The sequence below is a fragment of the Fulvia fulva genome, chromosome 1 (assembly GCF_020509005.1).
Source record: "Fulvia fulva chromosome 1, complete sequence".
NCBI classification, from domain to species: Eukaryota; Fungi; Ascomycota; class Dothideomycetes; order Mycosphaerellales; family Mycosphaerellaceae; genus Fulvia; species Fulvia fulva.
In genome coordinates, this window is record NC_063012.1 from 8,053,469 (window position 1) to 8,070,677 (window position 17,209).

The following is a 17,209-nucleotide window of genomic DNA, read 5'->3' on the forward strand; positions in this document are numbered from 1 at the left end:
TCCTCTGTTGAGCTTGTCCTTCCTGACAGCATGCTTGGCTCCAGAGAGGTGTGGGCAATCCTTGATCACATGATCACCATCACAGAGATGGCAGGTGATCTTGCCCTGGAAACCTCTTCCTACAAACATTGCTGTTTCCTTGGATGCAACTTCCAGCCTGGATTCATGTGACTCAAGCAGTTGTAGACAATCTTCATATGACAGTCCTGGCTAGGCCAGGATAGTGTTCTTGGTCCCAAGATACACCTCAGGCAGGGCTTGAAGCAGATGCTTCAGCTTCCTTGTAGGCTCTCTGTAGTGAGCCTCTGCTGGGTCAACTTCAGCAATCCTTCTTACAAGATTGCCAAGGTGGACCCAGGCCTGTCTGATGGTCATGCCATCTATCATTCTGAAGTTGATCAATTCTTGAACAACTGTCATTGCATATGCAGCATGAACCTTGCTGTACTTTGCCCTCATCTTGAGCCAGATCTCTCCAGCTTGTCTCATCTATTTGCTTTCCTCCAAACTGGACTGTATCTTGACTCTTCAAGTCCAGGTAAGGGATCTGATGACTCAGATGGTGTTGAGGAGCTGGGTGTGCTTGATAATAGATGGCCTCCATCTACAACCCAAAGCACATCTTGAGCTTCAAGATGGTCTTGTATCAATGAGAACCATGTCCTCTAGTTGTCCTTGGTTAGGATAGGTGCTGCTCTCCTCCTACCAAGGGTGCTGTGTCCGGTTTCCTCCATGCTTTTATATATAGGACAGGATGGCTGCCTACAGAAGAAAGGTATTCGTTCGTACGCGATCGGATCGATAGGAGGTGAACCGAACGCGAGGTTGATAGTGGAGAGAATGGCTGTCCACAAGAAAGCGAGGAAAGTCGGTCGTAAGGATCGTGTTTCTGAGACACTGTCTGTAGCTCTCTCAGGGGAGGGTGTTCTGAGACACTACGGCTCTCTCAGACGGAACAGTTAGTCGATGCGAACGCGATGTCCGGAGAGCGACTCTTCTCAGTAAGCTCGCCCACTTGTCTGAGGTATTGGCACAGGCTCCCTGACTCGGAGTCTGACAGTGCCTCACTAGGCTCTTTCACGTCTTATATGCACCTACAGCGCGGCTGTAGCTTCCTGTGCAATGCGGGTGCGGCCTCCAGTCTGCCTTCCTTTTGTTCTGAAGAGGAATAACTCCAATACGACTTTGTCGAGGGTGAAACACCGAGTTGCTAACCCGGGCTCATAACCTGTTAAACAGGTACGAGTTGCGCAGCAGTGGAAGACGGCGGATCACACCAAAGACGAAGAAGGACCCAATGGGATAGCGTGTATCTACATACAGTATCGCCGGTGTTGGTGTAGGTGTTTCAGGAGGGACAGCTGTACTCAGGACTTGACTAGCAAGCCCTGATTACTAATCCCCCTAAGCACTCAATGTTGACCCTATGACCTGCATATTCTCAACAACGTATTCTCGAGTTACGACTATTATTAGGTCCTAGTTACGGACGGTCGTTATCACGTCCTCGGCTATTGTTACTACGGTTATAGTCGTCTCTATCGTTATTACTACTACCGCTACCGCTACCTCTACTAGTAGCTTCGTAATACCTATATAATAGCTACTCGAGTAAGGTCTCGCGTAGGCGGGAACGAGAGGGTCGGCGGCCTAAGCGGCCCCTACCTCCGTTCTATATAGTATCTCCTACCTTAAGCCGAGCCTTTAGGTCATCGACTTCTTGTTATAGGGCCTAGTTCTTCACCTTAGCATCTTGTGCCTTCTTCTTCTCCTTCTCGTAGATCTCGCTAAACTACTTATATAGGTTATTAGCTTCCTTATATTTCTTCTCTAGCTCTTATAACTTAGCTAGGTCGCTATCCTTCTTACTCTTAAGATCTGCTACCATTTTCTATATAACAAGCTCTTCACTTCGTAGTATCTTATAGATACGGTCGTATTCGGTATATAGCGTAGTGTACTAGGTGTTCTAGAGGTCGTTAGCTCGCTCTATTATATCGAGTTGTCTACCCTTAGTAATCGCCGTATTAACTACTTATAGCACGAAGTCGTAGGTGGTCTTCGGGTGTTAGGATGTAAGGGTCGTAAGGTTGTCTAGGGTAACATTCTAGTATTCGGATACGAGAATATATTCTGCCTCGTCGAGTAATAGATATACCTCGTCTAGGTCGCCGCCTAGGTTCTCTTCGAGCTTAAACTCGAACAGTTCTATAAAGTCAATCTTACTACCTTCTTCTCGCTCGAAGGCCTTCTAGTAAGCTTTATTAATCTCTTATTATAGCGCGACACCGGTGTCTACTATAACCCGCCGGTTGTCGTCCTATATCTAACTCTAAGGGAAAGAGGAGAGGTCGGGGAAAAGAGATACGCGCTACTTACTTTTACCCTTAGGCTTAGGTAGCGGTAGTATACCGCCGTTTACTATTTATAAAGTTATATTATCTAGGTTTAGGGGAGGCGTGACGGTGCCTATATCCTGACTATCTACGAGCGCGCGACTACCTACTAATAATATCGCTACGTTACGTTCTCTAGGTATCTACGCGCTATACGCCTTACCGTATTCTATATTCTAATACGACTCTACGCGTTCTCGAGTTCTACGGTTCTATCTATTCCTATTATTACGCGTCCCTTACCTAGATCCGCGATCTAGGTAGGGTAGTAGAACAAACTATAAGGGCGCGCGTATTATAGGGTCCGAACGAGATAGTTATTATTCTACGAAGCTACGAAAGAGGAGCGCGAGGCGCGGCGAAGTTATAAAGTAAAGCTAAGCCGCGCTAACCCGATACGGAAGGTCCGCGGTTTAGCCGGGCCGATATAGCTATAGTAGGGGGTCGCGGGCTGCCCGTGATAGAGTTGCCTAATATAGCTAGGCACCTCCGCGGCGTTTAGAGCTAAAGAAATAGGGTAAAGAGAACTTTAAGCTCTCTAAATTAAATAAGGTAGAACTCCCTTAATTCTAGGGGTAGTAGCCTACTTTATAGATCGTTAGAATAGCCTTAATAAGGGCTTTCGAATATATCGTATTTAGCGATAGCGCCATCTCCTCGGTACCTACCTCGTAATATAGTATCGTCGGCCGTACGCCCGCGCGCTAGCGGCCGCTAGTACCCGCTAGCTCGATTCGCGCAATTTTATCTTCTCGCGCTTCTCGCGCTCTCTTAGATAGCTGTCACGGGCAGCCCGCGACCCCTCACTGTAGCTGCGTCGGCCCGGCTGAACCGCGGACCTTCTGCATCGGGTTAGCGCGGCTTGGCTTTACTTTATAACTTCGCCGCGCCTCGCGCTCCTCTTTCGTAGCTTCGTAGAACAACAACTATCTCATTCGGACCCTATGGTACGCGCGCCCTTACAGTTTGTTCTACCTTACTACCCAGATCGCGGATCTAGGTAAGGGACGCGTAACAACAGGAACAGACAGAACCGCAGAACTCGAGAACGCGCAGAGCCGCATCAGAACACAGAACACGGTAAGGCGCACAGCGCGCAGATGCCTAGAGAACGCAACGCGGCGACACCATCAGCAGGTGGTCGCGCGCTCGTAGACAGTCAGGATACAGGCACCGTCACGCCTCCCCCGAACCCAGACAACATGACTTCACAAACAGCGAACGGCGGCATGCGACCGCCACCTAAGCCTAAGGGCAAAAGCAAGCAGCGCACATCTCTTTTCCCCGACCTCTCCTCTTTTCCTCAGAGTCAGACACAGGACGACAACCGGCGGGTCACAGTAGACACCGGTGTCGCGCTACAACAAGAGATTGATAAAGCTTACCAGAAGGCCTTCGAGCGAGAAGAAGGTGGTGAGATTGACTTTACAGAACTGTTCGAGTTCAAGCTCGAAGAGAACCCAGGCGGCGACCCAGACGAGGTGTATCTATCACTCGACGAGGCAGAACACATTCTCGCATCCGAATACCAGAATGTCACCCCAGACAACCTCACGACCCTTGCATCCCAACACCCGAAGACCACCCACGACTTCGTGCTACAAGCAGTCAACACGGCAATTACTAAGGGCAGACAACTCGATGTAATGGAGCGAGCCAACGACCTCCAGAACACCCAGTACACCACGCTGTACACCGAATACGACCGCATCTACAAGATGCTGCGAAGTGAAGAGCTTGTCACACAGAAAATGGCAGCAGATCTCAAGAGCAAGAAGGATTGCGACCCAGCTAAGTTGCAAGAGCTGGGGAAGAAATACAAGGAAGCCAACAACCTGTGCAAGCAGTTCAGCGAGATCTGCGAGAAGGAGAAGAAGAAGGCACAAGATGCTGAGGCGAAGAACCAGGCCCTACAACAAGAAGTCGATGACCTGAAGGCTCGGCTTGAGGCAGGAGACACCACACAGAACGGAGGTAGGGGCCGCTCAGGCCGCCGACCCTCTCGTTCCCGCCCACGCGAGACCTCACTCGAGCAGCTATTGCGTAGGTATCGCGAAGCTGCTGGTGGAGGGGGCGGTGGCGGTGGTGGTGATAACGATAACGATGGAGACGACGATGACCGTGGCGACAATGGCCGAGGACGTGACAACGACCGTCCGCGACCAGGACCCAACAACAGTCGTGACTCGAGAATGCGCAACACCCGCACCCAGACACCACTGGTTGACCTTCCAGAACGTCTCTTCACCATTGACCGCACCCTCACTCGCGGCATGGAGATCGGCAAGGGTGTGCCCGACCCTAAGCACTTCAAGAACGATGACGACCCCAATTTCGACAGCTGGTACAGCAGTGTTCTCCTAAAGCTGACTGTAGCAACCTTCCGCACTGAGGCAGATGGTCTGCGCTTCGTGTATGGGTGGACACAAGGTGATCCTCAGCGAAGCATCAAGCCGAGGATCCCTGTGCCTGGACAGCAGTCCTTCAACGAGTTCAAGACTGGAGAAGAGTTATTAGACTGGATGACACGCCAATATGGCACACGCAATGAGGGAACCAAGGCTATGGTTGACATTGCTACCTGCAAGCAAGAACAAGGCGAAACCTTTGTAGCCTTCCATGCCCGCTACTCGAAGTTGCGCGCCTGGATGTCATGGACCGATGAGACCGAGCTCATGCTGTTCCGTAACCGACTGAACCGCAAGTACTTCATCAAGACCTTCGGCGACCGCGAAGTCGACCGCCGCCTAGACAGCATGCAAGACGTTATCGAGGAGTGCACCGCACTGGACGAGAGTTTCTACGAGACAGATCGACTATACCCGCAGAAGGAGCGCCCCCGGGGCAATGGCAACTCGAACAGCAATGGCGGCCAGAACAACCAGAACAACGGCAACGCAGTTGCTAGTGCCGCTGCCGGTGTAGCAGGTGCCTTGGTACAGCGCCCACTACAGTACGCTGGTACCAAGAAGAAGGAGGATCTGCCGACACATCTACAGAACCTGCCTACGCTCAACCGTGAGCAGCGCGAAGACCTTAAGAAGCAGGGTAAGTGCTACCGCTGCCGTACAGGTTCTCACGTGTCGACCAACCCTGAATGCCCAATGTATGGGTACGATGGCGACTATCGCCCACCGCGTCCACGCAATACCACGCCGAATCCGAACGCGAACCTCAGTTCCCTAGCCGCCGATCCGCGGCAGGGAAATGGCACGACCGCTGCCTAAGCGTGGTAGACAGCGGTCACCCGAACTTCCTAGGACAGAAAGAGCATGAGATTGAGAGACACGGAACGCAAGAGACGGTAACAGACTATAGTGAGGAGCTTAAGATATCGGCATGCGCACTGGATAAGCAACAGCCAGCTGTGTACCCTCACATAGTGTTACCCGTAATGATACAACAGAGAAAGGCTCGAGGCCTTGTAGATTCTGCTTCCACCTCTCTCTTTCTTGACTGGAAATTCACACGCAAATACACAATACCCCTGATCCCTTTGACGCAAAGCCGACGACTAACACTGGGAGATGGAACGGCCACTGCGCGGCAGATTACACACGCGGCCCCTGTAGACGTAGTCATAGGCGATCATCACGAGCAAATGTTATGCTACGTCACCGACCTCGAATACGACATCGTCTTTGGCCTGCCGTGGCTTACAGCGCACAACCCAAACATCTTCTGGGAGACAGGCGAGGTGGCATTCAGGTCGGATTACTGCTTTGGTCACTGTCTACAGAATAAGACACCGACAACAGTGCAATCCCTGAACCACCGCGAGAAGAAGAAGCAGGCACCAGTACGGTACGGACCAGAGCCCTTCACTGGAGATGTAGCGAGCTTCACAGCAGGAGGAGCAGAGCTGAATGCCTCATCATATGACCTGGAAGACATAGACGATGAAGAAGTGGACTGCCAGGGCGTTTCTCAACGCGCGTGGGGGATGTACGCGCACCGGCCTGGGGCTGAGTGCTTCTACATCATGCCCACTAGGCGTGAGAGCGACGGCGGAGAGCTTAAGCTGAGTGCAATGGCTGCTGATGATCTGGACCAATTCTTGAACAAGCAGTTCAATCACAACCCGAAGGAGAAGTTGCCGCCAATGTACCACGATATTGCGGACGCTTTCTCAGCTAAGGATCATGAAGGACTCCCACCTCACCGACTAGGCGTAGATCATGAGATTCACATTAAGCCTGATGGTCCACAAGAGCCACCATACCGCAAGCCCTACGGCCTAGCTGAGAAGGAGAACGAGGCAGTTAAAAAATGGCTAGACGAGCAAACATCTGAAGGGAAGGTGCGGAAAGCAGGGCAAAAGACGAACCAGTCTCCTGCACCAGTGCTAGTGGTACGTAAGCCTGGAGGTGGGCTGCGTGTTTGTATCGACTACAGAGGATTGAATGCGATCACTATCAAGAACCGGTATCCGATTCCCTTGATACAAGAGACGCTCAACCGCATGCACGGCAAGAAGTACTTCACAAAGCTGGACATTGTAGCAGCCTTCAACAAGTTACGGATAGCTGAAGGGCACGAGTGGTTGACAGCGTTTGCGACACGATACGGCATCTACGAGTGTCTAGTGTTGCCATTCGGCTTGTGCAACGGACCAGCATCGTTCCAATCATACATCAACAAGGTCTTGCAAGAACACCTAGACGACTTTGTGTCGGCCTACCTGGATGACGTACTTATCTTCAGTGACACCTTGGAGGAGCACATTGAACACGTGCGGAAGGTTCTCACCAAGCTACGCGATGCAGGACTTACAGTGGACATCGACAAAAGCGAATTCCACCAACAGAAGGTGAAGTATCTTGGGCTAATCATAACCCCTGACGGCATCGAGATGGACCCCGAGAAACTCGAATGTATTCAGACATGGGAAGCTCCTGAGAACCTGAAGGATGTCCAGGCCTTCCTTGGATTTGCCAACTTCTACAGGCGATTCATCGAAGCATTTTCGCGCATAGCTGCTCCTCTCACAAACCTGACCAAGTCGGACGGACCAAGCAATCACAAGAACAGAAGGATTCAATGGTCACTAGATTGCCAACGAGCCTTTGACAATTTGAAAGCTGCGTTCAGCAAAGCCGGCATGCTCGCACATTACGTGCCAGGCAGGGAAACAGTAATAGAGACAGATTCTTCAGATTTTGTGAACGCCGGCGTGCTTTCGCAGTATGACGAGAATGGTGTGCTACATCCTGTGGCCTTCTACTCGAAGAAGTTGAGTCCACAGGAGTGCAATTATGAAATCTATGATAAGGAACTGTTAGCCATCATCAAGGCTTTTGAGGAATGGAGACCCGAGCTCGCCTGCGAGGCAGATGATGAGGACTCACAGCCAGTCAAGATTTACACCGACCACAAGAACCTGGAATACTTCATGACGACAAAGCAGCTAAATCGGCGACAAGCGCGTTGGGCTGAGTTCTTGTCACAGTTCAACTTCAAGATAATATACCGTCCAGGACTTCAAGGTACAAAGCCAGACAGCCTGACGAGACGCAGCCAGGACCTTCCGCAGGGGGTGGACGACCCTCGGAACCAGCATCAGCATCAGACATTGCTGCCTCCTAAGCGATTCCTTAAGATCGCCTCACTACAGGCAACAGTAGAAGATGCGCCGGAAGAAGAGGAACCAGTACCGCTAAACCCTGAAGCTGAAGAGTTTATGCCTACAGAACGAGATGCGCCTACTGAACAACCGGCGACGCGTGAAAGTCAGCGGGAAGCCGAACTCGAGTATCGAATGTCGACGGCGTACGTAACCGATAACGAGCTCAAGACCGCGATTAAGGACCTGCAGAAAGACCGCACTCCTACACTGCTACAGAGAGCGAAGATTCACCCAGCACACTGCAAAGTGGATGGCGACCTGCTATATGTTCGAAACCAATACGACGGCTGGAGCTTATGGGTACCAAATGACCAAGCTTTACAGACCAGGATAATCAAGATAAACCATGACGCTCCAGCAGCAGGCCATCCAGGACGAGCTCGCACTTATGAACTCGTAGCACGTGAATTCTACTGGCCTGGATTAGCGAGATCCGTGCGCAGATACACCGCGAATTGCCGCACCTGCCGTACAACAAAATCTCTGCACTCCCAGCCACTAGGATTACTACAGCCACTTCCTGTTCCAGATCGGCCTTGGAAACACATTGCAGTCGACTTCGTTGTCGGACTCCCAGACAGCACTCTTGACGGCATGGTCTACAACAACATTATGACCGTCACTGACAGGCTCACTAAGGAAGTCGAGCTGATCCCTATTGGCGCAATGACAGCACAGAATACGGCAAGGCTTTTCCTCAAACATGTGTTCTGTCGGCGCGGGTTTCCTGACACCATTACATCAGACCGTGGCAAGCAGTGGGTTGCTACCTTCTGGAAGAAACTCTGCAAGATGCTCCGCACAAATCGCAAGCTGAGTTCTTCGTATCACCCAGAAACTGATGGACAGTCAGAACGCACTAACCAGGCGATGGAACAGTATCTCCGCATGTTCACCAACGAGGCACAGGATGACTGGGCAGAATGGCTGTGCCTTGCTCAGTTCGCGATCAACAATCACCTGTCTGAGACTACTGGTGTGTCGCCGTTCTACGCCACCTTAGGATACAACCCTGAGTTCATAGAGCGAGTTGACCTGAACGCTGGAAAGGAGGGAGGACTGACCACTCTCCAGCGACTGGACGCGCGATCAGCAGAAACCTTTGTGCGTCGAATTTGCGAGCTTCACAAACACCTTCAAGAGAATATGCGAATGTCACAAGCTCTCCAAGCAGAGGCAGCAAACCGCCACCGAAGCATTCCTCCAGACTACAAGGTGGGTGATTGGGTGTATCTTAGCACCAAGAACATCCGCACGACTCGACCATCTAAGAAGCTGGACAGGAGATATGCCGGCCCTTACCAGATCACGGAAGTTATGCCGGCCAGACTCTCTTATCGACTGAAACTATCAGACGCTCTAGTAGGACTTGATAACTGCTTCCACACCTCACTACTACAACGAGCCGACCACCCCGATTTCCCACCACTTGAAGGGCAGCATCTGGCGCCGCCACCACCGATAACTATCGAACCTGACACCACCGAGGCTGATGCAGCAGCCGATGTAGTGGCAGCACCTACGCACATGTACGAGGTGGAAAAGATCCTTGACATGTACACCCGTAAGCGGGCAGGCAAGGTGAAGAAGGGGCACAAGCGCAAAGTAGATACATGGTACAAGGTGAAATGGGCTGGATATCAGAACGAAGAGGATGGTGAGACCTGGCAACCTGCAGAGGACATGCTTGAACACGCAGCCGCCGCTGTTGCAGACTTTCACCATAACCGGCCGGAGTTGTCTACGCCTGTAGGCTTCGCAGCTCCATCTGACTGGTCCCTACCAGCCACTGAGATACTCGGGCTCAACTCGATCAGGGTCATTCCGAAAGACACCGTCACGAATGAGTCGCCTCGAGCCTTGCCTCTAATAGAATCTGCTCCGCACATATTCGATACTCGAGTGGAGCCTACAGAGCCTGCAATGATACCCAACTTTGGTCATAAGGATCATACGCGAGTGCGAGCCGAAGACAGACTTAGATCTGGGGCAAGCCAGCTAACTAGGCAACATGTTTCTCGAAGGAAGCCGGTCGAGGATAGTCTTGATAGAGCGAATGCGATGTTATCGGATGACGACAGGGCACTAGAGGATGATTCGGCGTTCGCGCGATTATGGAGCTCGACAGGCAAGTGGCCTCACAAGGTGAATAACGCTCAGAGGACTGAGGCGTGTTTTGGGAGGGGGGGTACTGTCACGGGCAGCCCGCGACCCCTCACTGTAGCTGCGTCGGCCCGGCTGAACCGCGGACCTTCTGCATCGGGTTAGCGCGGCTTGGCTTTACTTTATAACTTCGCCGCGCCTCGCGCTCCTCTTTCGTAGCTTCGTAGAACAACAACTATCTCATTCGGACCCTATGGTACGCGCGCCCTTACAATAGCTCGCGTAACTATATATATCTTTGGCCGACCCTATTATAGTACTCTCGCCCGTAATAAGAAGGTATCTCTCTATAAGCTAAGTTATCGTAGATACCTTAGGCTACTAGATCACTTCTTAATTGTTAACTCCCTTTGAGATGCTATATCTTAACAGATAATAGGCTTTAAGAGATATTATTCCTAAAGCTTTATATATAAATAGCAATAATACAGACCTACTACGACTTTATAAGGCTACGATAATATTACGTAGTATCTATAATAAAGTAGAAAGTACCTTATAGGCGGTAGGTTATAGAAGTAGTATATTATAGGTCCGGATAGCCTATTAGGGTAATCCGATCTACCTATAGGCTCTATATCTTAATATATCGCGAGTACCGCTTTAAAATATAATATAGGTAAGCTATAGTAGCGGCAGGGTATTAATGGTGTCTATTTAATTATGCAATAGGTGTATATTAATATAGCCTGTCCATTTCGAGCTGCTTAAGGTGCATATTACAAAGGCAGGGCGGCTGCAGGATGAAATGGACAGGCCCTTAGTGCCAACCCACTAACGTGTAGTGGTCTGTTGCTCCCGCCACTGCCGCAACCGCAACCTGACTGCTATCTCAACAACACATTTGCTGCCTACAACGCCGCCTCTGGGAGAGAGAGACTGCAACACCGCAGAAGTACCTCCAGTGCGCATGCACTATCGATCTGCTCGCCTAGCACCACCACGACACCTAGATCTGCGCCATGGTGGCTGCGGAACGCTGACATCTTGTGACATGCCCCACCGCTTGCGCAGCGCAGCTCTGATAAAGCTGGCCTGGCTATCTTTGTATAACAGCAACTATTTCCTGTTTCTTACGTGCTGCCAAGATGGAGAACGATGATCGGGCGCCTGACCGGCAAGACTCAACCCGCTCCAATATGTCCAAGAACAGCTCAACCTCGTCCTGGTCCTTTGCAGATGCCCCTATCGAACGACATCCAGAGCCCCGATATCGTTCTGGATCTGGTCGGAATCGTAGCCTGCCACCAAACTCACGCCCCTCGGACAGGATTTCTATGTTCGGTCCTGTTATGGAGCCCGAGTGTTCCGCCGGCACTTCAGTCCATCCATCAGCAGGGCCTGAGCATAGTTACGACCAAACCTTCGCATCATTCCAATCTTCAACAACATCGGGACATCGCTATGGCCCAGATACCACGGTGGGTGCCTGCCTCATACCGCAGGTAGAGAAGGAGCCGGATGACCCAACGGCACCAGCTTCGACCACCCGATCAGGCTCCTCCACATTGACGGCACTGAACAGATTGTTCGCTGTGCAGGCAGGTGCTTCGCCGGACCACTCTCGCAACCCGTCATATGTTGCTCCAGCTCGTCGGCCATCGTCTTATCGACGTGCTGCACGCTCGCCGGCTGCGTTGTCAGATCATCTCTACAAGCGTGGATTTTTAGATGGGCGACATTCTGATATCACTGTGCACGCATTCGGCCAGCAATACAAACTTCACAGGCTGATACTCGATCGAGCGCCGTTCTTTTCGAGTGCTTTGACTGAGCCATGGTAAGCTGTACGCAAGAGAGTTTAACACTTTCCAGCAGCACGACAGCCGAAATATCCAAGATTATATACATGCTGACTACGGTGCATCAGGCTAGAGGCTAGTTCGAAAGAAATGACCATCCACCCAGAGGACATCGATTCTTCCATCACACAAGTAGCTTTTGAGCTAGCTATAAAGAGGCTATATGGTTTTGTCAGTGTTGTAGAAGAAGATCAGCACTCGGTCGCTTTGTTTGCGACTGGATGTTGGCTCGAAATGCAGGATCTGATCGATTCTTCGGTATCATCGATTCTGCGACAAATGACGCCTGAGACACTTTCGTTCTTGATCACGATGGTCACTAGCAACTATTACGGTCGAGCTGGGGACAAGATCCTTGCCAGTGCCAAGTCCATGCTGTGTAGGGATGGGTGGAAGATGTCCCTGCGGTCTTGGAATGGCATTCCGGGTGATATTGTTCGGGAGATCGTAAGTCTGTCTGGAGTGTACTTGATCTCATCGTGAGACAATGCTTAACGCGTCTGTCACGGTGATGTGTTGGCTACTCGGTATCTCCACTTGTGGAAATTCGACACTAACACTGGACAGGTTGGCGGGGACGGGTTCTTCATTGATGGCGAATGGGATCGATGGGTGCTAGCGAAGCGAATACTGGACGCACGACTCAAAACAAAAGCAATCTCGGCCGGCTTGATAGTGCCTGGAACTCAGCGACGAGTCCAGAAAGCTCCGGATGCTGCCAATCTTCTCGCAGTTCGTTTTGACGCTGTCTACCGAAGGAGTTCTGCAGGTACTGGCAGAGGGGTTCCTGACGGTCTTCAGAAATGGATCATACCCTACACTGACCCGGATGTAGAGCCTTTGCTTGTGCTACTGGACGAGGGCATTCACTATATGCATTTGGACTTCGAACAGCTGCAATACATTCGCAGCGCGAGAGATATCTTGGGACTACCTGTCATCCCTGAGAAGGTCATCAGCAGCTCTTTGTGGCAGCAGATGGAGCTGAGGCAGAAGATCACAAACGCGAAAGAGATAGACCTCGAGCTTGGATTGAGCATAGAGAGCAGCGAGGATCTGGCTGCGACCGCGAATCGAGATACAACAATGTCAATAGCCTCAAGCTCCGAATCTGCGATTGCCAAAGGGAAGCGCAGAGCTGTCGATCCGGATGAGGATATCGAGGAGATTGACAGCGGCTCCTGGGATGGAAATGGAAGAGCGCGAAAATTTTGGATACCTTCATCAGATTGTAACATCGTCATGGGTGGTAACGTCGACCCAATCGTTGCGACCTCGCCTAACAGCAGTACCATGCAGCGACATGCGAGTCGATTCAGTGCAACGATCCAGCCCGAGGACGTCCAGTGGGCTTCCGACTTTGCAGCCGCCTCAGCACAACCCAGACCTTCAACCGCTGTGGGAGAGAGTGACGCTGAAGGCTCGAGTGAGCCAATGAGTATCAGATATACCCATTTACCACCTTTCAGATTCGCCGCTGAATTCCCGAATCCTCGCCTGCTGAAAGAGAAGAAACGGGTGTACAGCAGGACCGTGTTCTACGCAGGGTCTTTGTGGAACATCTACATTCAGAAAGTGGCGTCATCTCGGAGTAAGCAGCTCGGGGTATATCTGCATCGCGCAAAAGAGCGAGAGACCGAAGAGGTAATCGCTGGGACAGCTGGTCTTGCGCAAGGCAGCGTGGATGAGCGTATTGGCCAACTTGAGCGCGCTATGATCCTTCGAAGCGAGCATCGCGAACACAGACAGCACAGAAGAACGACACTTGGTTCAGAAGGTCCGGACGGGGACGGTGCGGAGAGCAGTGGGAGTGCTGGCTTCGAAGACGGTCCACTTGGCGGAGCACACCCTGAAGGCAGCGCAAGCGCCCGAGCCAACACCATGCGCAGCTTCCTATCGCGCGGGCACCGTAAGACAAGCCAGACAGATGTTGGGGACCAATCGCTTGCAGACGAGTACCCCGTGGGAGAAGTGCGTGGACCCCGTTCCGACTTGGACAGTGAAGACTCCGACAACGAATACGATGACCCCAGGGAAGCGTCCAATGGATTCCACGTACCAACGCTGCCGCCTTATGTTGATGCCAGACCAACTATCAAGACATACTTCAAGATCTACAGCCCTTCACGCGGGGGGAGGATGATCTCTGTCTATGAGAGTGCTCCTGATCGCTTCAACTATAGTCAGTCGTGGGGCTGGAAAAGTAGTACCCTAATGCTTGACGAAGGGCTTCTTGGCGATGACTTGGAGGATACCAAGGATGACCCTGATGCCACACCAGTCGAAAGGGATGCGGTGAGGAGGACGATGAAGAATCAAGGCGACGGGCGCCTGCGCTTTGCAGTCGTGATTGGTAATATATAACTGGTGAATCCCCAAGCATTATACAAATTCAGTCCCGAGCATCCTCTCACATATCCCAAAGGCTCTCGACAAAAGTGGTGGCCGTCTGTAAGAGAACTTGATTGTATTTACATCGCTGTGGTAGCAATGTGGCGGAGCAGCGACCGCTCGCATATTAGAAGCGTTCGAGCTCGTCCATCGCTTTGAGAACATTTACGTTGTCTGCGGTGCTCAAAGCACGGCGCAAAGGTGACGATCGCTGTTTATCCGAGAGTGCGTCGGCCACCTCTTCTGTCAGGAGCTTTCCACCTCTCTAGCCGTGGCCCCCAACATTCGTGGTAGATTGGTCGCTACAACGGCTTCAGAGGGCGTACGAACCACGTATGTTGAGGCATGATCTTGCTTCTGGTTACTGTTAAATCTCTTTGGCGCCTACAGTCTTTTGCTTCTTGGCACAGTGCTTGTCGCAGATACGGCGGAGGAGAACCGATCCTTAGCGTGTTGTCTGCTCCACGTAACGCTTCATCGAGTCTAGCTGGGTCTTGCCAGTCTTTGCTCAATCAGCAATTGTACGGAAGCTCAAACTTCAGCACCACTCACGGAGCAGAGGTATCTGACATGGCTAAGGTCATCCACGTGGCGATACCTTTCGAACTCGACCCGCGCGAACTCCCGCATTTCCTGCCGGGTATCGCTGGGTGGTATTCGGTAGACGGTACGCATGCAGTCGCGCCACAGTGCTATGACCTTCTGCCGTTGGATGAACTGCTTCACATTAGCTCAATCGATGGGGTGCATTTGTGTCGAATAGGAAGCACCTGTTCCAAGCTGAGCGGAGGCCCTTTAGACCGCAGAGATCTGCCGGTTGAGATGGTAGCACATCGCGAAAATGATCTCTGCATGTCACGACCCGTGATATGAATGGGACATGCAGCGAGAGGTGTTCTTTGATGGATTTGACGCGATGCAGGGAGAGGCGTCATTGACATGTGAAGATCGTGTCTGCCGTGTCGGCGGTCGGCATTCGGGCCGCTGCAGATCTCCACGTGGTCCGCGTTGCAGTGACAAGGATCCAGCTCGCTGCAGTACCTCCTCTTTCCTCCCGCCAGCATACTTTGTTCGTCTTACTTAGTGTATACTGTACAACAAAGCCATGGCTAAGAGGAAGCGTACCATGCCGGATCCTCAGCCACCGCACACCAAGCAGACCCGCGAAGACGAAACAGGAAAAACAATCAAGCGGAGCAAGAACATTGTTGATGAAACGAACGCGCTTGATGCCGCCAGCCTCGCTGATCAGTACTTTGACCAGACACACTGGCATTACGCTCGAGGCTCGGATGTTTCGAAAATCACACTCACATTCGCGGAAGATCTTACAACGGCGGAGCTGAATAGGTGCTTCAACCTGATAGAGGGCACGAGTCGCGAGGACTATGAGCCCAGTAGCTTCGGGTGGCACCCTACAAGGAAAAGGCGTGAAATGAAGGAGAAGGAGATGCGCTATCTGCAAGTATACAAAGCTTCACCAGGGGAGCCAGACCAGTTTGAGGGCTTCTTGAGCTTCATGGTCACGCACGACTCTTCCCCAGTGGTGCCAGTGCTTTACATATACGAGATCCATCTCACAGATAACGCGCGGGGGAAAGGCTTGGGCTGTTTTCTGGTCGGAGTTGCAGATTCTGTCGCGCGCAAGATTGGATTGGAGAAAGTGATGTTGACCTGTTTCTTGAGCAATACGACTGCTCGCAGCTTTTACGACAGACTTGGTTACAAGACAGATGTTTGTTCCCCAGAGGATCGTACAACCAGAAAGAAAATCGTCAAGGTGGACTACGTTATCATGAGCAAAGACGTCTCAGCAATGATGCCGACTGAGACTGAACACGACAGTGGTTTGGAGGTATCACAGTCCGATTCATTTGCGCTGGACGAGGACGACGCTGACGAGTATCCAAGCCTTGAGTAGTCCCCAAGATACCTTCGCGCCTGGGTTGAGATGCAGAAACAGAAGGAGCTCCTCCAATCTGCTATTAAAGCGGCCGAAAGGGCGAAGCAAGACGTGCTTTTGGGCGAGAACAATCCAAAAAGTAGGAACCGACATCTCCTCTACAATTACTTCCAATGCTTGCATCAGCGCTTCGAGGCCGCCAGAGATTACGAGGAAATAGTCCGCGAGCAGATGTACCACATCAAGAGCCTCATCTCTGATGTTAACAAAATGGGCGAGACAGTACACAGCATCAAGCAAGAGTCCTCTGCCTCGCCACTGAGTATGTCGGAAGAACAGGGATCCGATATGGAGAAGGCCACAGAACAAGTCTATTCTGCTTTTTATACAATGGTCCGCAAGGCCGAGGAGATCGACAATCGTCTTGATAACATCGCTGAGCGCGAGCAGGAAGCAGATGCACTGGAGCAAGACCTCGACGATCGTGAAGAGGAGCTCGATAGCTGGGAGACGGACCTGCAGGCGCGCGAGAGCGTGATGGCCGAGCGTGAAGAACGGTTAGACCGTTCGAGGCAACGCTTGAAGCGACGCCGGCCAGATCGTAAGGTACGTACTGAACGGTGAAAGACATTGTTGCCCAAGACTATCCCGCGTCTCTGACCCCTTCAGCATTATTGACCGAGACATGGCCACTTGGCTTTGGGGTGTAGCTAACTCTGTTCCACAGGGCATCCGGCGAGCGCCAGTGGAGGCCTGCGAGGAAGACAATTGGGAAGGAGTGGGCGTAAGAGCTCTTCCGTGGCGACAGGAATCGCCACCACGAGATCTCGTCGGATTGTGGCTAAGGCAAACTGCTCTGGTAGCGCAGTCGATCATGGATGACGGCAGTCCTCTTCCAACAGTATGTGACCCGATCAATTGAATAACA

At 51.7% G+C, this 17,209-nt stretch overlaps 3 protein-coding genes across 3 annotated transcripts; all 3 read left to right on the forward strand.

Moving 5' to 3' along the window:
- Positions 1 to 11,273: 11,273 nt before the first annotated feature.
- CLAFUR5_01550 (uncharacterized protein) lies at positions 11,274 to 14,351 on the forward strand (the record flags this gene model as incomplete). Its single annotated transcript, XM_047900698.1, has 3 exons — positions 11,274 to 11,965; positions 12,056 to 12,434; positions 12,555 to 14,351. 3 exons carry the CDS (start codon positions 11,274 to 11,276, stop codon positions 14,349 to 14,351), a joined length of 2,868 nt encoding a protein of 955 aa, XP_047756810.1.
- Positions 14,352 to 15,483: 1,132 nt separating this feature from the next.
- CLAFUR5_01551 (N-alpha-acetyltransferase 40) lies at positions 15,484 to 16,299 on the forward strand (the record flags this gene model as incomplete). The annotated part of the gene is made up of 1 exon (XM_047900699.1): positions 15,484 to 16,299. The coding sequence occupies one exon, from the start codon at positions 15,484 to 15,486 to the stop codon at positions 16,297 to 16,299; it is 816 nt and encodes a 271-aa protein (XP_047756809.1).
- A 30-nt stretch (positions 16,300 to 16,329) lies between these two features.
- Positions 16,330 to 17,203, forward strand: CLAFUR5_01552 (uncharacterized protein; the record flags this gene model as incomplete). Its single annotated transcript, XM_047900700.1, has 2 exons — positions 16,330 to 16,887; positions 17,009 to 17,203. 2 exons carry the CDS (start codon positions 16,330 to 16,332, stop codon positions 17,201 to 17,203), a joined length of 753 nt encoding a protein of 250 aa, XP_047756808.1.
- Positions 17,204 to 17,209: the final 6 nt, after the last annotated feature.